Source organism: Oncorhynchus kisutch, unplaced genomic scaffold (genome assembly GCF_002021735.2).
Source record: "Oncorhynchus kisutch isolate 150728-3 unplaced genomic scaffold, Okis_V2 scaffold995, whole genome shotgun sequence".
In the NCBI taxonomy this organism is placed as follows: domain Eukaryota; kingdom Metazoa; phylum Chordata; class Actinopteri; order Salmoniformes; family Salmonidae; genus Oncorhynchus; species Oncorhynchus kisutch.
Genome location: NW_022262940.1, coordinates 49,051 through 71,473, shown reverse-complemented (window position 1 = coordinate 71,473; position 22,423 = coordinate 49,051). Strand labels below are relative to the sequence as shown.

Here is a 22,423-nt window from a genome sequence, read left to right as displayed (position 1 = left end):
TCATAGGAAACGAGCACTATGAACATCAGGTGTAGCCAGTTAGTGGGCTTGGCAACACACCTGAACACACTGAACTAGAGGATAGAGAGAGTTTTGTTAATGCTGAGAACGGAATGTAGATGTCTTGAAATAACTTTCTTAGAACATTTTCTGAACGTTAAGTTTTCTTAATTGTTCTGGGAACATGACTAAATAGAACCATGAGAAAACCTGCAGAAAACATGCTGAAGTACTGAAATTCCCACAGTAGAACGTTGTTTTTTAGTGTTCTCTGAACTATTCCCCATGTCAAATCAGTTGGAGAACATTCCTAATACACATTAGATGCTAGCTGGGCTCTCTTCCTCCCTCTCTCCCTTTCACACACAGCTATTGTGCTCGCTCTTCCTCCCTCTCTCTCCTCTTCCTCCCTCTCTCTCCGCTGCTCATTAAAGTAATTAGTAACACCTCATGCTGAAACTGAACTGCAGATGTGAGAGTGTGTGTGTTAGGGTTTAATACCGGTGGCCTGTATCCCGGGACTTCCCCACCAAGCTCCTTCCTGTTTCCCGAGAAAAATAATGACGGGTCCCGTGGACCAATAATATACCATTTCTATGCAACCATACAAAATGTGTGAATAGCTTCATTAACCAGACATATCAGCTCTTCACTAACCAGACATATCAACTCTTCATTAACCAGACATATCAACTCTTCATTAACCAGACATATCAACTCTCTGGCTGCATGAACCAGACATATCAACTCTTCATTAACCAGACATATCAACTCTTCATTAACCAGACATATCAACTCTTCATTAACCAGACATATCAACTCTTCATTAACCAGACATATCAACTCTTCACTAACCAGACATATCAACTCTTCATTAACCAGACATATCACCTCTTCATTAACCAGACATATCAGCTCTTCACTAACCAGACATATCACCTCTTCATTAACCAGACATATCAACTCTCCATTAACCAGACATATCAACTCTCCATGAACCAGACATATCAACTCTTCATGAACCAGACATATCAACTCTCCATTAACCAGACATATCAACTCTTCATTAACCAGACATATCAACTCTCCATTAACCAGACATATCAACTCTCCATTAACCAGACATATCAACTCTTCATGAACCAGACATATCAACTCTCCATTAACCAGACATATCAACTCTTCATTAACCAGACATATCAACTCTCCATTAACCAGACATATCAACTCTTCATTAACCAGACATATCAACTCTTCATTAACCAGACATATCACCTCTTCATTAACCAGACATATCAACTCTTCACTAACCAGACATATCACCTCTTCATTAACCAGACATATCAACTCTCCATTAACCAGACATATCAACTCTCCATTAACCAGACATATCAACTCTTCATGAACCAGACATATCAACTCTCCATTAACCAGACATATCAACTCTCCATTAACCAGACATATCAACTCTCCATTAACCAGACATATCAACTCTCCATTAACCAGACATATCAACTCTTCATTAACCAGACATATCAACTCTTCATTAACAGAACATAAAGTGCATTCCGAAAGTATTCAGACCCCTTTCCTTTTTTCATATTTTGTTACGTTACAGTCTTATTCTAAAATTGATTAAATAGTTTTCCCTCATCAATCTACACACAATACCCCATAATGACATCACAATACCCCATAATGACAAAGCAAAAACAGGTTTGAAAAAGAAAGAAGTTTGTATCCACCTCTTCCTTTGGCAACCCCGGCCAAACTGAGCAATCGGGGGAGAGGGGCCTTGGTCAGGAAGGTGACCAAGAACCTGATGGTCACTCTGACAGAGCTCTAGAGTTCCTCTGTGGAGATGGGAGAACCTTCCAGAAGGACAACTGCCTCAGCAGCATTCCACGAATCAGGCCTTTATGGTAGAGTGGCCAGACGGAAGCCACTCCTCAGTAAAAGGCACATGGCAGCCCACTTGGAGTTTGCCAAAAGACACCTAAAGGACTCTAACCATGAGAAACAAGATTCTCTGGTCTGATGAAATCAAAATTGAACTCTTTGGCCTGAATGCCAAGCGTCACGTCTGAAGGAAACCTGGCACCATCCCTACGGTGAAGCATGGTGGTGGCGGCAACATGCGGTGGACATGTTTTCAGTGGCAGGGACCGGGAGACTAGTCAGGATCAAGGGAAAGATGAAGGGAGCAAAATACAGCGAGATCCTTGAAGAAAACCTGCTCCAGAGCACTCAGGACCTCAGACTGGGGGGGGGGGGTTCACTTTCCAACAGGACAACGACCCTAATTACACAGCCAAGACAACACAGGAGCGGCTTTGGGACAAGTCTCTGAGTGGCCCAGCCAGAACCCGGACATGAACCCAATCGAACATCTTTGGAGAGACCTGAAAATAGCTGTGCAGCGACGCTCCCCATCCAACCTGACAGAGTAGGAGAATCTCCCCAGATACAGGTGTGCCAAGCTGGTAGCGTCATACCCAAGAAGACTCTAGAGTAGGAGAAACTCCCTAGATACAGGTGTGCCAAGCTGACAGAGTAGGAGAAACTCCCCAGATACAGGTGTGCCAACCTGACAGAGTAGGAGAAACACCCCAGATACAGGTGTGCCAACCTGACAGAGTAAGAGAAACGCCCCAGATACAGGTGTGCCAACCTGACAGAGTAGGAGAAACCAGATACAGGTGTGCCAACCTGACAGAGTAGGAGAAACCAGATACAGGTGTGCCAACCTGACAGAGTAGGAGAAACCAGATACAGGTGTGCCAACCTGACAGAGTAGGAGAAACCAGATACAGGTGTGCCAACCTGACAGAGTAGGAGAAACCAGATACAGGTGTGCCAACCTGACAGAGTAGGAGAAACCAGATACAGGTGTGCCAACCTGACAGAGTAGGAGAAACCAGATACAGGTGTGCCAACCGGACAGAGTAGGAGAAACCAGATACAGGTGTGCCAACCTGACAAAGTAGGAGAAACCAGATACAGGTGTGCCAACCTGACAGAGTAGGAGAAACCAGATACAGGTGTGCCAACCTGACAGAGTAGGAGAAACCAGATACAGGTGTGCCAACCTGACAGAGTAGGAGAAACCAGATACAGGTGTGCCAACCTGACAGAGTAGGAGAAACCAGATACAGGTGTGCCAACCTGACAGAGTAGGAGAAACCAGATACAGGTGTGCCAACCTGACAGAGTAGGAGAAACCAGATACAGGTGTGCCAACCTGACAGAGTAGGAGAAACCAGATACAGGTGTGCCAACCTGACAGAGTAGGAGAAACCAGATACAGGTGTGCCAACCGGACAGAGTAGGAGAAACCAGATACAGGTGTGCCAACCTGACAAAGTAGGAGAAACCAGATACAGGTGTGCCAACCTGACAGAGTAGGAGAAACCAGATACAGGTGTGCCAACCTGACAGAGTAGGAGAAACCAGATACAGGTGTGCCAACCTGACAGAGTAGGAGAAACCAGATACAGGTGTGCCAACCTGACAGAGTAGGAGAAACCAGATACAGGTGTGCCAACCTGACAGAGTAGGAGAAACCAGATACAGGTGTGCCAACCTGACAGAGTAGGAGAAACCAGATACAGGTGTGCCAACCTGACAGAGTAGGAGAAACCAGATACAGGTGTGCCAACCTGACAGAGTAGGAGAAACCAGATACAGGTGTGCCAACCTGACAGAGTAGGAGAAACCAGATACAGGTGTGCCAACCGGACAGAGTAGGAGAAACCAGATACAGGTGTGCCAACCTGACAAAGTAGGAGAAACCAGATACAGGTGTGCCAACCTGACAGAGTAGGAGAAACCAGATACAGGTGTGCCAACCTGACAGAGTAGGAGAAAACCAGATACAGGTGTGCCAACCGGACAGAGTAGGAGAAACCAGATACAGGTGTGCCAACCGGACAGAGTAGGAGAAACCAGATACAGGTGTGCCAACCTGACAGAGTAGGAGAAACCAGATACAGGTGTGCCAACCTGACAGAGTAGGAGAAACCAGATACAGGTGTGCCAACCGGACAGAGTAGGAGAAACCAGATACAGGTGTGCCAACCGGACAGAGTAGGAGAAACCAGATACAGGTGTGCCAACCTGACAGAGTAGGATAAACCAGATACAGGTGTGCCAAGCTGGTAGGTTAAAGGGTCTGAATACTTACGTGATATTTCAATTTTTTTTTTAATAAATTTGCAAAAATGTCGAAAAAAACTATTTTTGCTTCGTCATTATGGGGTATTGTGTGTAGATTGTTGAGGTAAAAAATCAATGTAATACATTATAGAATAAGTCTTTAACGTAACAAAATGACTAGAGGTCTGAATACATTCCAAATGCCCTGTATCAACTCTCTGGCTGCATGGCCCGGACATGTGTCCTAACCCTAACCTTGTTGACCCCTAGGTCTAATCTGGTCCTCTCCTAGTGAGGGTTATTAACCCACGGTGTCTCCACCTGTCTGATGTGTCTGTTGACCCCTAGGTCTAATCTGGTCCTCTCCTAGTGAGGGTTATTAACCCACGGTGTCTCCACCTGTCTGATGTGTCTGTTGACCCCTAGGTCTAATCTGGTCCTCTCCTAGTGAGGGTTATTAACCCACGGTGTCTCCACCTGTCTGATGTGTCTGTTGACCCCTAGGTCTAATCTGGTCCTCTCCTAGTGAGGGTTATTAACCCACGGTGTCTCCACCTGTCTGATGTGTCTGTTGACCCCTAGGTCTAATCTGGTCCTCTCCTAGTGAGGGTTATTAACCCACGGTGTCTCCACCTGTCTGATGTGTCTGTTGACCCCTAGGTCTAATCTGGTCCTCTCCTAGTGAGGGTTATTAACCCACAGTGTCTCACCTGTCCGATATGTCTGTGTGGCTGAGGGCGTGTCTGTTGACCCCTTCGGTCCTGTGATTGGCTCATTAGAACTCCCCTGTCGTCTGATTGGCTGTGAGGCCGAAGGTCCAGCATGCTCTGGGAGAACCTCGCCATCACATTGACTCCATTTCCATGACGATGACCCTCGCCAACCCGGCCCAACTCTGCTGTTAACCCATTGGCCACCGGCGAGGATTCTGTGGGGTCTGATTCGTTGCACTCGTAGTATAAGTCGTCAGACGACGTGTTATTGGCTGTCTGGTCACATAGCGCCGTGGTGCTGCCATTATCATGACTACTGCTGCCCCGCCTCCCCTCTAGCCCCTCCTCCAGCCACTCCTCCTCCTCGAGCCACTCCTCCTCCTCCTCTTTCTCGTCTCTCTGCCCATGGCGGGACTTGGTATCCATCAGTGTTTCCGATTGGCTGATGGAGGCAGGCGGTGTCCCTGATTGGCTTTCAGTCCTGGGGACCAGGCTGACCTGTGGTTGGCCAGACTGGTGAGAATGGGCAGGGCTAATGAGGAGCTGCAGGGTGCGAGGTTTAGGGACTGGAGGCGCGGAGGGGTTTATGTCAGGTGTATTAGGGTTCTGTGTATCAGGCGTATCAGGGTTCTGTGTATCAGGCGTATCAGGGTTCTGTGTATCAGGGTTCTGTGTATCAGGCGTATCAGGGTTCTGTGTATCAGGGTTCTGTGTATCAGGGGTATCAGGGTTCTGTGTATCAGGGTTCTGTGTATCAGGCGTATCAGGGTTCTGTGTATCAGGCGTGTGTTTGTCGTGCTGTGTATTCCGTAGAGTAGCAGTCTCAGGTAGGGGTTTCTCAGGTAGGCTGAAGGGAGAGCTGAACCTGATGGCCTGGCTGGTCTCAAACTGTTGACTTCTCTGGAGGTGGACCTGTTAACAGTCAGAAACATTATCAGTCAGGTCCTACACATGTTACATGTGTTAGAGAAAGGGTGAGGAGAGAGGGTGAGGGTGAGGAGAGAGGGTGAGGGTGAGGAGAGAGGGTGAGGGTGAGGAGAGAGGGTGAGGGTGAGGAGAGAGGGTGAGAAGAGAGGGTTAGGGTGAGGAGAGAGGGTTAGGGTGAGGAGAGAGGGTGAGGGTGAGGAGAGAGGGTGAGGAGAGAGGGTGAGGGTGAGGAGAGGAGGGTTAGGGTGAGGAGAGAGGGTTAGGGTGAGGAGAGAGGGTTAGGGTGAGGAGAGAGGGTTAGGGTGAGGAGAGAGGGTTAGGGTGAGGAGAGAGGGTTAGGGTGAGGAGAGAGGGTTAAGGTGAGGAGAGAGGGTTAGGGTGAGGAGAGAGGGTGAGGGTGAGAAGAGAGGGTGAGGAGAGAGGGTGAGGGTGAGGAGAGAGGGTTAGGGTGAGGAGAGAGGGTTAGGGTGAGGAGAAAGGGTTAGGAGAGGAGAAAGGGTTAGGAGAGGAGAAAGGGTTAGGGTGAGGAGAAAGGGTTAGGGTGAGGAGAAAGGGTTAGGGTGAGGAGAAAGGGTTAGGGTGAGGAGAAAGGGTTAGGGTGAGGAGAGAGGGTTAGGGTGAGGAGAGAGGGTGAGGGTGAGGAGAGAGGGTTAGGGGAAAGGGGAACAATAGAGAGTAACAAACCTGTTGGGGGCGGGACGCGTCTCTCACGTTGATGAAGCCAATCACGTCGCGGGGGGGGTCTGGCTCCGGCCAGGTGGGCAGGTATGGGATCAGGTACGCCTTCTCCAGATTGGCTAGTCCTGGGTGGAGGGGCGGGGCCTCCACTGGCTCTCTGGCAGGCTTTAGAACCCGTCCCAGTGGATTTTGGGTAGTGGAGTTCTTGTTGCTAGAGTCGTTAGCAGAGCTAGCTGGGCTAGCATTGTTAGCTTTAGTCTGTGACGTAACTAGGGCGTATTTAGGGTTGATTAGTTTCCTAGCAACGGCTGCGGAGACCGGGGCGGGGGTGGCGATGGGGGTGAGGTCAGGGATAGGCTCCTCCTCCAGCGGAACCTTGGCGAGGGACACACCCCTAGAGGTCATGTAGAGGTCACGGAACTGTTTGTCGAACGTCTCAACTGCCTGACCGCTCAGAACCGTGATCAGGTTCCGGTCCAGACGAGACGCCGACCACGTGAAGCTGAGGAGAGAGAACATACAGGGTCAGGGTACCTGTATGATCCAGTCACGGCTCTGTCTACCAGCATGCATCTCTGACTGAGAGGGTCAGGGGTCAGGGTACCTGTATGATCTAGTCACAGCCCTGTCTCTGTCTACCAGCATGTATCTCTGACTGAGAGGGTCAGAGGTCAGGGTACCTGTCTCCGTCTACCAGCATGTATCTCTGACTGAGAGGGACAGGGGTCAGGGTACCTGTTTGATCCAGTCACGTCTCTGTCTATCAGCATGTATCTCTGACTGAGAGGGTCGGAGGTCAGGGTACCTGTTTGATCCAGTCACGTCTCTGTCTATCAGCATGTATCTCTGACTGAGAGGGTCAGGGTATCTCTGACTGAGAGGGTCAGAGGTCAGGGTACCTGTATGATCCAGTCACAGCTCTGTCTCCGTCTATCAACATGTATCTCTGACTGAGAGGGTCAGAGGTCAGGGTACCTGTTTGATCCAGTCACGTCTCTGTCTATCAGCATGTATCTCTGACTGAGAGGGTCAGGGGTCAGGGTATCTCTGACTGAGAGGGTCAGAGGTCAGGGTACCTGTATGATCCAGTCACAGCTCTGTCTCCGTCTATCAGCATGTATCTCTGACTGAGATGGTCAGGGGTCAGGGTATCTCTGACTGAGAGGGTCAGAGGTCAGGGTACCTGTATGATCCAGTCACAGCTCTGTCTCCGTCTATCAACATGTATCTCTGACTGAGAGGGTCAGAGGTCAGGGTACCTGTTTGATCCAGTCACGTCTCTGTCTATCAGCATGTATCTCTGACTGAGAGGGTCAGGGATCAGGGTATCTCTGACTGAGAGGGTCAGAGGTCAGGGTACCTGTCTCCGTCTACCAGCATGTATCTCTGACTGAGAGGGTCAGAGGTCAGGGTACCTGTCTCCGTCTATCAGCATGTATCTCTGACTGAGAGGGTCAGGGGTCAGGGTATCTCTGACTGAGAGGGTCAGAGGTCAGGGTACCCGTATGATCCAGTCACAGCTCTGTCTCCGTCTACCAGCATGTATCTCTGACTGAGAGGGTCAGGGTATCTCTGACTGAGAGGGTCAGGGGTCAGGGTACCTGTATGATCCAGTCACAGCTCTGTCTCCGTCTATCAGCATGTATCTCTGACTGAGAGGGTCAGGGGTCAGGGTATCTCTGACTGAGAGGGTCAGGGGTCAGGGTATCTGTATGATCCAGTCACAGCTCTGTCTCCGTCTATCAGCATGTATCTCTGACTGAGAGGGTCAGGGGTCATGGTATCTCTGACTGAGAGGGTCAGGGTACCTGTATGATCCAGTCACAGCTCTGTCTCCGTCTATCAGCATGTATCTCTGACTGAGAGGGTCAGAGGTCAGGGTACCTGTCTACGTCTATCAGCATGTATCTCTGACTGAGAGGGTCAGAGGTCAGGGTACCTGTATGATCCAGTCACAGCTCTGTCTCCGTCTACCAGCATGTATCTCTGACTGAGAGGGTCAGAGGTCAGGGTACCTGTATGATCCAGTCACAGCTCTGTCTCCGTCTACCAGCATGTATCTCTGACTGAGAGAACCTCGGACCTTCTGAGCCGAGCGAGTGTAGAATTCTACTCCTTCACTACATCGCACACGCAGGTTCTAGAGGACAGAGAACACACACACATTAATATACACACACACACACATTAATATACACACACACACACATTAATATACACACACACACACACACACACACACACACACAGTCACACACACACCTGTTGCAGAACACAGTTAATTACTATAAAAACATATATAATATATATGGAACATGATTTAATACAACACAAAACCTTTAACAAATAAACCTGCAGTATTCTGAAACTTAAGTCTGGTGTGTGTGTGTGGTGTTAGTCTCTCTAATAAGGGTGTGGCGTTAGGAGGAGCAATGCCTCTTGGGTAATATTGCTTTACCAAAGGAAAATGTCTCCAGTGCAGTAAAACTAGAGATGGAGGGATAGGCGTGGGGGTGGGAGAAAATGGGGAGGGGGGGGAGAAGAGAACAGTGGAGAGAGAGAAGGGGGAGGGAGAGAGAGAAGAGAACAGCAGAGAGAGAGAAGGGGGAGGGAGAGAGAAGGGGGAGGGAGAGAGAAGAGAACAGTGGAGAGAGAAGGGGGAGGGAGAGAGAAGGGGGAGGGAGAGAGAAGAGAACAGAGGAGAGAGAGAGAGAAGGGGGAGGGAGAGAGAAGGGGGGAGGGAGAGAGAGAGAAGGGGGGAGGGAGAGAGAAGAGAACAGCGGAGAGAGAGAAGGGGGAGGGAGAGAGAACAGCAGAGAGAGAGAAGGGGGAGGGAGAGAGAACAGAACAGCGGAGAGAGAGAAGGGGGAGGGAGAGAGAACAGCGGAGAGAGAGAAGGGGGAGGGAGAGAGAGAAGGGGGAGGGAGAGAGAACAGCGGAGAGAGAGAGAAGGGGGAGGGAGAGAGAACAGCGGAGAGAGAGAAGGGGGAGGGAGAGAGAACAGCGGTGAGAGAGAAGGGGGAGGGAGAGGGAACAGCGGAGAGAGAGAAGGGGGGGAGAGAGAACAGCAGAGAGAGAGAAGGGGGAGGGAGAGAGAACAGCGGAGAGAGAGAAGCTCTGATCATTTAGGAGGTGGGAGGTGGTCAGTACATTCGTTAAGAATTCAGACTCCTTCCATGTTTCCACATTCTGTTACATTACAGCCTTTCTAACATGGATTAAACAAATATGTTTCCTCATCAATCTAATTATTGGGTATTGTGATGTCATTATGGGGTATTGTGATGTCATTATGGGGTATTGTGATGTCATTATGGGGTATTGTGATGTCATTATGGGGTATTGTGATGTCATTATGGGGTATTGTGATGTCATTATGGGGTATTGTGATGTCATTATGGGGTATTGTGATGTCATTATGGGGTATTGTGATGTCATTACGGGGTATTGTGATGTCATTATGGGGTATTGTGATGTCATTACGGGGTATTGTGATGTCATTATGGGGTATTATGATGTCATTATGGGGTATTGTGTGTAGAATAAGGCTGTAACGTAAAACAAAATGTGTTAAAAGTCAAGGGGTCTGAATACTTTCCCAATGTACTGTCTTTAGAGTGTAGTCTATGTGGTTGATTTAATTGTGTTTGTGTGTGCGTGCGTGTGTCTAATTGACTGTAGCAGCAGTATGGAATGTGCTGAATGTTCTTCTGGAAGCTTCTGAAACTAAAACACTTAACAACTCCAAGAGTTAAGCTGCAGAACGAGTTCCTCTATTCTCCACAGAATACATACAGACAGAGAGAAGAATCAATAATCAGGATAACATGTTCTGAAACATTAAATGGATAAACATGCAAAACATTTGTGCTGTTAACCGTTTACCCAACAGACAGACAAACTGCAGAACTAGTTCCTCTATTCTCCACAGAATACATACATACAGAGAGATAACAGGCAGACAAACTGCAGAACTAGTTCCTCTGTTCTCCACAGAATACATACAGACAGAGAGAGATAGCAGACAGACAGAGAGATAACAGACAGACAAACTGCAGAACTAGTTCCTCTATTCTCCACAGAATACATACAGACAGAGAGATAACAGACAGTCAAACTGCAGAACTAGTTCCTCTGTTCTCCACAGAATACATACAGACAGAGAGATAACAGACAGTCAAACTGCAGAACTAGTTCCTCTATTCTCCACAGAATACATACAGACAGAGATAGCAGACAGACAGAAAGATAACAGACAGACAAACTGCAGAACTAGTTCCTCTATTCTCCACAGAATACATACAGACAGAGATAGCAGACAGACAGAGAGATAACAGACAGACAAACTGCAGAACTAGTTCCTCTATTCTCCACAGAATACATACAGACAGAGAGAGATAGCAGACAGACAAACTGCCGAACTAGTTCCTCTATTCTCCACAGAATACATACAGACAGAGAGAGATAGCAGACAGACAAACTGCAGAACTAGTTCCTCTATTCTCCACAGAATACATACAGACAGAGAGAGATAGCAGACAGACAAACTGCCGAACTAGTTCCTCTATTCTCCACAGAATACATACAGACAGAGATAGCAGACAGACAGAGAGATAACAGACAGACAGAGAGATAACAGACAGACAGAGAGATAACAGACAGACCAGACGGACAAACAAACAGCTCAAAGGAACAGAGAAAAGGGAAAGGAAACAAGACAGTCGGTCAGGACTACAACCAGACAGACAGAAGGAAACAAGACAGTCGGTCAGGACTACAACCAGACAGACAGAAACAAGACAGTCGGTCAGGACTACAACCAGACAGACAGAAGGAAACAAGACAGTCGGTCAGGACTACAACCAGACAGACAGAAACAAGATAGTCGGTCAGGACTACAACCAGACAGACAGAAGGAAACAAGACAGTCGGTCAGGACTACAACCAGACAGACAGAAACAAGACAGTCGGTCAGGACTACATCCAGACAGACAGAGACAAGACAGTCGGTCAGGACTGCAACAAGACAGACAGAAGGAAACGAGACAGTCGGTCAGGACTGCAACAAGACAGACAGAAGGAAACAAGACAGTCGGTCAGGACTACAACCAGACAGACAGAAGGAAGCAAGACAGTCGGTCAGGACTGCAACCAGACAGACAGAAGGAAACAAGACAGTCAGTCAGGACTACAACCAGACAGACAGAGACAAGACAGTCGGTCAGGACTACATCCAGACAGACAGACAGAGACAAGACAGTCGGTCAGGACTACAATCAGACAGAAGGAAACAAGACAGTCGGTCAGGACTACAACCAGACAGACAAAAGGAGACAAGACAGTCGGTCAGGACTACAACCAGACAGACAGAAGGAAACAAGACAGTCGGTCAGGACTACAACCAGACAGACAGACGGAGACAAGACAGTCGGTCAGGACTACAACCAGACAGACAGAAGGAAACAAGACAGTCGGTCAGGACTACAACCAGACAGACAGAAGGAAACAAGACAGTCGGTCAGGACTACAACCAGACAGACAGAAGGAAACAAGACAGTCGGTCAGGACTACAACCAGACAGACAGAAGGAAACAAGACAGTCGGTCAGGACTACAACCAGACAGACAGACGGAGACAAGACAGTCTGTCAGTACTACAACCAGACAGACAGAGACAAGACAGTCTGTCAGGACTACAACCAGACTGACAGACAACCAGACATACAGACAGACACAAGACAGTCTGTCAGGACTACAACCAGACAGACAGACAGACAGACAGACAGAGACAAGACAGCCTGTCAGTACTACAACCAGACAGACAGAGACAAGACAGTCGGTCAGGACTACAACCAGACAGACAGAAGGAAACAAGACAGTCGGTCAGGACTACAACCAGACAGACAGAAGGAAACAAGACAGTCGGTCAGGACTACAACCAGACAGACAGAAGGAAACAAGACAGTCGGTCAGGACTACAACCAGACAGACAGACGGAGACAAGACAGTCTGTCAGTACTACAACCAGACAGACAGAGACAAGACAGTCTGTCAGGACTACAACCAGACTGACAGACAACCAGACATACAGACAGACACAAGACAGTCTGTCAGGACTACAACCAGACAGACAGACAGACAGACAGACAGAGACAAGACAGCCTGTCAGTACTACAACCAGACAGACAGAGACAAGACAGTCGGTCAGGACTACAACCAGACAGACAGAAGGAAACAAGACAGTCGGTCAGGACTACAACCAGACAGACAGAAGGAAACAAGACAGTCGGTCAGGACTACAACCAGACAGACAGAAGGAAACAAGACAGTCGGTCAGGACTACAACCAGACAGACAGAAGGAAACAAGACAGTCGGTCAGGACTACAACCAGACAGACAGACGGAAACAAGACAGTCGGTCAGGACTACAACCAGACAGACAGACAGACAGAGACAAGACAGTCGGTCAGGACTACAACCAGACAGACAAAAGGAAACAAGACAGTCGGTCAGAATGACAACCAGACAGACAGACGGAAACAAGACAGTCTGTCAGGACTACAACCAGACATAAAGAAGGAAACAAGACAGTCGGTCAGGACTACAATCAGACAGAGTAAAGACAGTATGTCAGGACTACAACCAGACAGACAGACAGAGACAAGACAGTTTGTCAGGACTACAACCAGACAGATAGACAGACAGAGACAAGACAGTTTGTCAGGACTACAACCAGACAGACAGACAGAGACAATACAGTTTGTCAGGACTACAACCAGACAGACAGAGACAAGACAGTCGGTCAAGACTACAACCAGACAGACAGAGACAAGACAGTATGTCAGGACTGCAACCAGACAGACAGACAGACAGACAGAGACAAGACAGTCTGTCAGGACTACAACCAGACAGACCCAGCAGGGTTGGCAGTTTGTGTTTATTAAAGGTCGACTCAGAGATATGATGTAAATACAGAAAGTAAATGGCATAGTGGGTCAACGTCCACAACAACTAAGAGCGTTGAAGTAGAGGCTCAACTCTCTAGGCTCTTTTCTTGCCCTGACTACCACACTGTGAACAGCGTGAAGCGAAACCGTGGACGTGATTAAGTACTGTGTGTGACCGTGTGAGAGCGCAGTGTTGCATCTCGCTCATCTTAATATCTCCGGTGCTGCTCAACATCATTTCACAAAGTCTACCTTTAAGCCAGGCAAGCTGAAACACGTACAGATAAAGTAGTGACATTATTTTACAAGTATCTGAAACCCTGTGTGTGTGTGTGTGTGTGTGTGTGTGTGTGTGTGTGTGTGTGTGTGTGTGTGTGTGTGCGGAGTTAGTCTCTGTAATAAGGGTGTGGCATTGGGCGGAGCAATACCTTGTGGGTAATATTTCTGTACCAAAGGAAAATGTCCCCAGTGCAGTAAAACTAGAGATGGAGGGGAAGGCGTGGGGGTGGGAGAAAATGGTGAGGGGGGAGAAGAGAACAGCAGAGAGAGAAGGGGGAGGGAGAGAGAACAGCGGAGAGAGAGAGAAGGGGGAGGGAGAGAACAGAGAACAGCAGAGAGAGAGAAGGGGGGAGGGAGAGAGAAGGGGGAGGGAGAGAGAAGAGAACAGCGGAGAGAGAGAAGGGGGAGGGAGAGAGAACAGCGGAGAGAGAGAAGGGGGAGGGAGAGAGAAGAGAACAGCGGAGAGAGAAAAGGGGGAGGGAGAGAGAATGGGGAGGGAGAGAGAACAGCGGAGAGAGAGAAGGGGGAGGGAGGGAGAAGGGGGAGGGAGAGAGAAGAGAACAGCGGAGAGAGAGAGAAGGGGGAGGGAGAGAGAAGGGGGAGGGAGAGAGAAGAGAACAGTGGAGAGAGAGAGAAGGGGGGAGGGAGAGAGAAGGGGGAGGGAGAGAGAAGGGGGAGGGAGAGAGAAGAGAACAGCAGAGAGAGAGAGAAGGGGGGAGGGAGAGAGAAGGGGGAGGGAGAGAGAAGGGGGGAGGGAGAGAGAAGGGGGAGGAGAGAGAAGGGGGGAGGGGAGAGAGAAGGGGGAGGGAGAGAGAAGAGAACAGCGGAGAGAGAGAGAAGGGGGGAGGGAGAGAGAAGGGGGAGGGAGAGAGAAGGGGGAGGGAGAGAGAGAAGGGGGGAGAGAGAGAGAAGGGGGGAGGGAGAGAGAAGGGGGAGGGAGAGAGAAGAGAACAGCGGAGAGAGAGAGAAGGGGGGAGGGAGAGAGAGAGAACAGCGGAGAGAGAGAGAAGGGGGGAGAGAGAGAGAAGGGGGGGAGGGAGAGAGAAGGGGGAGGGAGAGAGAAGAGAACAGCGGAGAGAGAGAGAAGGGGGGAGAGAGAGAGAAGGGGGGAGGGAGAGAGAAGGGGGAGGGAGAGAGAAGAGAACAGCGGAGAGAGAGAAGGGGGGAGGGAGAGAGAGAGAACAGCGGAGAGAGAGAGAAGGGGGAGGAAGAGAGAAAGAAACAGAGAAGACAGTAAGAAAACAGGGGAGAGAGAAGCAAATAATGTGTGTGACCGTGTGAGAGCGCAGTGTTGCATCTCGCTCATCTTAATATCTCCGGTGCTGCTCAACATCATTTCACAAAGTCTACCTTTAAGCCAGGCAAGCTGAAACACCTACAGATAAACTATTGACATTATTTTACAAGTATCTGAAACCCTGTGTGTGTGTGTGTGTGTGTGTGTGTGTGTGTGTGTGTGTGTGTGTGTGTGTGTGTGTGTGTGTGTGTGTGTGTGTGTGTGTGTGTGTGTGTGTGTGTGTGTGTGTGTGTGTGTGTGTGTGTGTGTGTGTGTGTTACCTTGAGGTGTCCCTGGTGCATGTTGGCTCTACAACACATGTCCAGGAAGCAGGAGACAGCAGATGTGTCGATGACGATGTAGACAGGAACTCTTCTCTTATAGGCCGCATCTAACAGGTCCTTGTAGATGTCAACGTCACTAAACTGATCCATTACTACTGCTATAACCTGGAGAACAGACACACAGTAGTTATAACCCTGACCCATCTAACAGGTCCTTATGTCAACATCAATAAACTGATCCATTACTACTGCTATAACCTGGAGAACAGACACACAGTGGTTATAACCCTGACCCATCTAACAGGTCCTTATAGATGTCAACATCACTAAACTGATCCATTACTACTGCTATAACCTGGAGAACAGACACACAGTGGTTATAACCCTGACCCATCTAACAGGTCCTTATAGATGTCAACGTCACTAAACTGATCCATTACTACTGCTATAACCTGGAGAACAGACACAGAGTAGTTATAACCCTGACCCATCTAACAGGTCCTTATGTCAACATCACTAAACTGATCCATTACTACTGCTATAACCTGGAGAACAGACACACAGTGGTTATAACCCTGACCCATCTAACAGGTCCTTACGTCAACGTCACTAAACTGATCCATTACTACTGCTATAACCTGGAGAACAGACACACAGTGGTTATAACCCTGACCCATCTAACAGGTCCTTATAGATGTCAACATCACTAAACTGATCCATTACTACTGCTATAACCTGGAGAACAGACACACAGTGGTTATAACCCTGACCCATCTAACAGGTCCTTATGTCAACATCACTAAACTGATCCATTACTACTGCTATAACCTGGAGAACAGACACACAGTAGTTATAACCCTGACCCATCTAACAGGTCCTTATGTCAACGTCACTAAACTGATCCATTACTACTGCTATAACCTGGAGAACAGACACACAGTAGTTATAACCCTGACCCATCTAACAGGTCCTCATGTCAACATCACTGACCACATACCTTCTGAGACTGTGATATAGTCTATAGTCTGTAGTCTGTACTGTGTGTAGTCTACCTTCTAAGTCTGTTATAGTCTGTAGTCTGTACTGTGTGTAGTCTACCTTCTGAGTCTGTTATAGTCTGTACTGTGTGTAGTCTACCTTCTGAGTCTGTTATAGTCTGTACTGTGTGTAGTCTACCTTCTGAGCCTGTTATAGTCTGTAGTCTGTACTGTGTGTAGTCTACCTTCTGAGCCTGTGATAGTCTGTACTGTGTGTAGTCTACCTTCTGAGTCTGTTATAGTCTGTAGTCTGTACTGTGTGGCGTCTACCTTCTGAGCCTGTGATATAGTCTTTACTGTGTGTAGTCTACCTTCTGAGCCTGTGATATAGTCTGTACTGTGTGTAGTCTACCTTCTGAGTCTGTTATAGTCTGTACTGTGTGTAGTCTACCTTCTGAGTCTGATATAGTCTGTACTGTGTGTAGTCTACCTTCTGAGCCTGTGATATAGTCTGTACTGTGTGTAGTCTACCTTCTGAGTCTGTTATAGTCTGTAGTCTGTACTGTGTGTAGTCTACCTTCTGAGTCTGTTATAGTCTGTACTGTGTGTAGTCTACCTTCTGAGCCTGTGATATAGTCTTTACTGTGTGTAGTCTACCTTCTGAGCCTGTGATATAGTCTGTACTGTGTGTAGTCTACCTTCTGAGTCTGTTATAGTCTGTACTGTGTGTAGTCTACCTTCTGAGTCTGATATAGTCTGTACTGTGTGTAGTCTACCTTCTGAGCCTGTGATATAGTCTGTACTGTGTGTAGTCTACCTTCTGAGTCTGTTATAGTCTGTAGTCTGTACTGTGTGTAGTCTACCTTCTGAGTCTGTTATAGTCTGTACTGTGTGTAGTCTACCTTCTGAGTCTGTTATAGTCTGTAGTCTGTACTGTGTGGCGTCTACCTTCTGAGTCTGTTATAGTCTGTAGTCTGTACTGTGTGTAGTCTACCTTCTAAGTCTGTTATAGTCTGTAGTCTGTACTGTGTGTAGTCTACCTTCTGAGTCTGTTATAGTCTGTACTGTGTGTAGTCTACCTTCTGAGCCTGTGATATAGTCTGTACTGTGTGTACTCTACCTTCTGAGCCTGTGATATAGTCTGTACTGTGTGTAGTCTACCTTCTGAGCCTGTGATATAGTCTGTACTGTGTGTAGTCTACCTTCTGAGCCTGTGATATAGTCTGTACTGTGTGTAGTCTACCTTCTGAGCCTGTGATATAGTCTGTACTGTGTGTAGTCTACCTTCTGAGCCTGTGATATAGTCTGTACTGTGTGTAGTCTACCTTCTGAGCCTGTGATATAGTCTGTACTGTGTGTAGTCTACCTTCTGAGCCTGTGATATAGTCTGTACTGTGTGTAGTCTACCTTCTGAGCCTGTGATATAGTCTGTACTGTGTGTAGTCTACCTTCTGAGCCTGTGATATAGTCTGTACTGTGTGTAGTCTACCTTCTGAGCCTGTGATATAGTCTGTACTGTGTGTAGTCTACCTTCTGAGCCTGTGATATAGTCTGTACTGTGTGTAGTCTACCTTCTGAGCCTGTGATATAGTCTTCCGGACCACCTCCTTGATGTGTGTTTGTCCATCAGCTGGGGGCTGCGTGTGCACGTTGACACGTGTCACTCCTCGGTATGACACGGCGTCGGGCCAGCCCAGGTCCAGGTCGGGTATAGAACCTTCAGAGCGGTCGGGCCAGTACTGTAATGACAGTGGCCCATTGCCCCCGTCATACTCCTTCGGGGACGCGCTGCCCGCTCCCGCCTCGGCCTTGAGGTGCTCGCTTCCAGGCCGGTAGGCCTCCACGGTGCGCGCCAGCCGCAGGAGCTCCGGTTCAGACAGGAAGTGTCGGAGGTCATGTTCACTGAGGTAGCTGCTAAAGGCCTCTCGCCCCCCGGTCAGCAGAGCCTCGAGCGCGAGCCGCTGGTCCTCGCTGTAGAAGAACTCGGGTTTGGACTCGGTCACGCGCCAGTTGATGTGATGCTCATCGAGACACTGCACCTGAGACAGAGCCATGGCGCTACGCTTGATCAATACCTAACTGATAATCACTGACGGATCAATAATATAACACAGCAGATAATACTGAAGAACATTAAATATACAATCCCACGGTTGAACCGGGAGATTTACCAAACCTTTCCGACAAGAGTTCAACTGTCTCAGCTCATGTTGTATTCGTATCCGTGTACACCAGCTTCCCACGATTTATCCCATAAAACACGAATAAGGTTTAAAATAAATAAAACGGCGACTTTTCTCCTCAAAGCCGACAGAAACCGAGACCGACTAGTTAATCAGCAGCACCGTATAAACTACCGGTCGTCCAAATTGAGTCAGTGCGTCTCCTCGTGTTGTAAAACGCAATAGAATTGAGCAGAAGTAAATAGTTACAGGCTGAATGTAAAATGTCTCTGTGAGATTATCACGGGTTCATCTCCCAGTGGAGCCTCAAACCACATCTCATGAACAAACACGCAGACACAGGTAAACCGGGACAAACTTCCCCACCCCGCCACGCCCGTCACACATGACCGCTTCAGCCCCGTTCCGGTCGAGCACCGGGGATGTGTGTTCGTGTGAGTCAGAGGATCTTTTCAAACAGCAGCAGCTTTAATCCAGATGGACGTGGGTGACTTGTTCAACTATTCTGATGACGAGACTCTTTTAAAAAAAAGTCTCGTCTGTCTGCGGTTAAAAACTTTTCTCTCGGTTGTATTTTACTGGAAGCGAGGCACTTCCTAGATCCCGTTTAGTTCCTCCAGAAAACTGTTGACAGTTGGAGCTGCTTAGAGACAAAACTCTGCGGAGTTTCTTCCAAATGTGTCTTGTCCTTTTATAGACAAAGTCCCAAATACAAAACGAACAGTTAATAATAACGACAGTTAATAACCGCTAATTATCCTGTATCGCGGAGAGATCTAGCGTGTCTGTCTGTAACTCGAGCTGTGAACTCTGTAACGGAAGCTGTCCTCACCGGGGACTCGAGGGCGGAGTGTCCGGTTAGTGGGTCAGTAAATAATAGAGAGAGAACCTAGAAACACTATAACCCCGCCTCATGTGTCGTGGCTAGAAGGTATCCAGCTTTAGTCAGAATTGACTTTTTTGTAGCCGGTTACGCCTCGATCACACCGACAGTGTTTTACATTTTGGTTCACCAGAAGTACATTCATTTCCAATGGAACGAGGGTTATAATTGTGTATAATAATCATATACGTTAAAACCAGGGTAATAATAATGGTGTGTGTTGCACCTGAGTTTTAGTGCATTCACCCATGTTTGGACCTGGTTTTGTTAAGGACATTAAAAGGTTTTTTTCCCGTTTACTTTGCTCTCTGCTTTTAACGCACTCACCCACCGTTACACGTTGTTCAGGAATATCTTGGGGTGGTAAATCAGAGTGTACCAATTGATCTCTGAGATTTCTGCCCCGCGAGAATACGACCAAGGGAAGGTCCGAAAACACATTACCGAGACTATCATCGGATTTTAGAATGTGCCAATGTTTGTGAACAATTCCCTTCTTTTGTTCAGAGCACTTTGAATAGCGGGTAGTTAGAACACAAGAATGAGTCTTTTTGCGAGACTTGAACAAGGTCATGTCTCGTTTTGTTTTGAATTTTCTCAATGGCAATATTAATCTGATCAGTCTTGTAGCCCCTCTCCTTGAACTTTCTTTGCGTCTCAGACATATTTCTGTCGAAATCTGATTGTTTTTTGCTAATTCTTTTGATTCGACAGAATTGGCTGTAGAGTAAACTGTTTTTCAGGGGAAGCGGGTGACAACTATCAGTCCTCAACAAACTGTTACGATCAGTAGGCTTCCTGTAAAGATCAGTGTATAGAACATTATCTTCACACAAGATCAGAAGATCAAGGAAACTGATTTGACGTGTGTCAGATTGCATAGTAAATCTCAAATGTTCAGAACAGGAGTTAAGAAAAGCATGGAACGCCTGGAGCTGTTTGGCATCACAAAAATATCATCAATATACCGTTTCCAAATAATGATAGGCAAGAAACATTTTTGAGAGGATTGAAAATAGACTGTTTCTCCATGTAAACCACATACACATTAGCATAGTTAGGAGCCATGGGGGATCCCATAGCAGTGCCCTTCGTCTGAATAAAGAAACCATGCAGAAACATGAAATAGTTATGTGTGAGTACAATTTCAGCCAATGTTATATTGCATGCACTGGAAGGTAGTTCACAAGGGTCACGTTGCAGAAGAAAAATGTATAATGACTCAACATCAAAAGTAACTAATAAGGTATTCTCAGGGAGAGGATCAAGAGATTCAATGATAGAGATCATACTACTGGTGTCCTTTATAAAGGAGGGGAGCTGTTCTGCGAGTGGTCTAATAAAAACGTAAACAAAAGTAGATAGAGGGGCCGTTACTGCATCAATGCCCAATAGGGCGCCCTGGAGGTCAAAATCATAGACATTAAAACCAGGGTAATAATAATGGTGTGTAATAATCATAGACATTATAACCAGGGTAATTATAATGGTGTGTAATAATCATAGACATTCAAACCAGGGTAATAATTGTGTGTAATAATCATAGACATTAAAACCAGGGTAATAATGGTGTGTAATAATCATAAACATTTTAACCAGGGTAATAATGGTGTGTAATAATCATAGACATTATAACCAGGGTAATAATGGTGTGTGTAATAATCATGGACATTATAACCAGGGTAATAATAATGGTGTGTAATAATCATATACATTATAACCAGGGTAATAATGGTGTGTAATAATCATAAACATTCAAACCAGGGTAATAATAATGGTGTGTAATAATCATAGACATTAAAACCAGGGTAATAATAATGGTGTGTAATAATCATAAGCATTAAAACCAGGGTAATAATAATGGTGTATAATAATCATAGACATTAAAACCAGGGTAATAATAATGGTGTGTAATAATAATAGACATTATAACCAGGGTAATAATGGTGTGTAATAATCATAGGCATTAACACCGGGGTAATAATGTTGTGTAATAATCATGGACATTATAACCAGGGTAATAATAATGGTGTGTAATAATCATAGACATTAAAACCAGGGTAATAATAATGGTGTGTAATAATCATAGACATTAAAACCAGGGTAATAATAATGGTGTGTATAATAATCATAGACATTAAAACCAGGGTAATAATAATGGTGTGTAATAATCATAGACATTAAAACCAGGGTAATAATGGTGTGTAATAATCATAGACATTATAACCAGGGTAATAATAATGGTGTGTATAATAATCACAGACATTAAAACCAGGGTAATAATGGTATGTAATAAGCATAGACATTAAAACCAGGGTAATAATAATGGTGTATAATAATCATAGGCATTAAAACCAGGGTAATAATAATGGTGTATAATAATCATAGACATTAAAACCAGGGTAATAATAATGGTGTATAATAATCATAGGCATTAAAACCAGGGTAATAGTAATGGTGTATAATAATCATAGACATTAAAACCAGGGTAATAATAATGGTGTATAATAATTATAGGCATTAAAACCAGGGTAATAATGGTGTGTAATAATCATAGACATTAGAACCAGGGTAATAATGGTATGTAATAAGCATAGACATTAAAACCAGGGTAATAATCGTGTGTAATAATCATAGGCATTTAAACCAGGGTAATAATGAGGTGTAATAATCATAGACATTATAACCAGGGTAATAATTGTGTGTGTAATAATCATAGACATTATAACCAGGGTAATAATGGTGTGTGTAATAATCATGGACATTATAACCAGGGTAATAATAATGGTGTGTGTAATAATCACAGACATTAAAACCAGGGTAATAATGGTGTGTGTAATTATCATAGACATTATAACCAGGGTAATAATGGTGTGTGTAATAATCATAGACATTAAAACCAGGGTAATAATAATGGTGTGTAATAATCATAAGCATTAAAACCAGGGTAATAATAATGGTGTGTAATAATCATAGACATTATAACCAGGGTAATAATAATGGTGTGTAATAATCATAGGCATTAAAACCAGGGTAATAATAATGGTGTGTAATAATCATAGACATTAAAACCAGGGTAATAATGTTGTGTGTAATAATCATAGGCATTAAAACCAGGGTAA

At 46.3% G+C, this 22,423-nt stretch overlaps 2 protein-coding genes across 3 annotated transcripts in view; one reads left to right on the top strand and one right to left on the bottom strand.

Annotated features, from left to right (window-relative positions):
• LOC116364081 (protein FAM83G-like) overlaps nucleotides 1–19,267 on the bottom strand; it is a 31,168-nt gene extending 11,901 nt beyond the window's left edge. Inside the window, exons 1-5 of the mRNA XM_031817335.1 lie at nucleotides 17,807–19,267; nucleotides 15,256–15,423; nucleotides 8,489–8,613; nucleotides 6,480–6,975; nucleotides 4,866–5,780 (exon numbers count right to left, since the gene is read on the bottom strand). Of these exons, the coding sequence (XP_031673195.1) occupies nucleotides 4,866–5,780; nucleotides 6,480–6,975; nucleotides 8,489–8,613; nucleotides 15,256–15,423; nucleotides 17,807–18,289 (2,187 nt within the window). The 5' untranslated portion in view covers nucleotides 18,290–19,267. The remainder of the gene's footprint in view (nucleotides 1–4,865; nucleotides 5,781–6,479; nucleotides 6,976–8,488; nucleotides 8,614–15,255; nucleotides 15,424–17,806) is intronic.
• Nucleotides 1–22,423, top strand: part of LOC109888246 (sodium/glucose cotransporter 5) — an 82,704-nt gene that overhangs the window by 27,313 nt on the left and 32,968 nt on the right. The gene's annotated exons all lie outside the window — the stretch shown is intronic.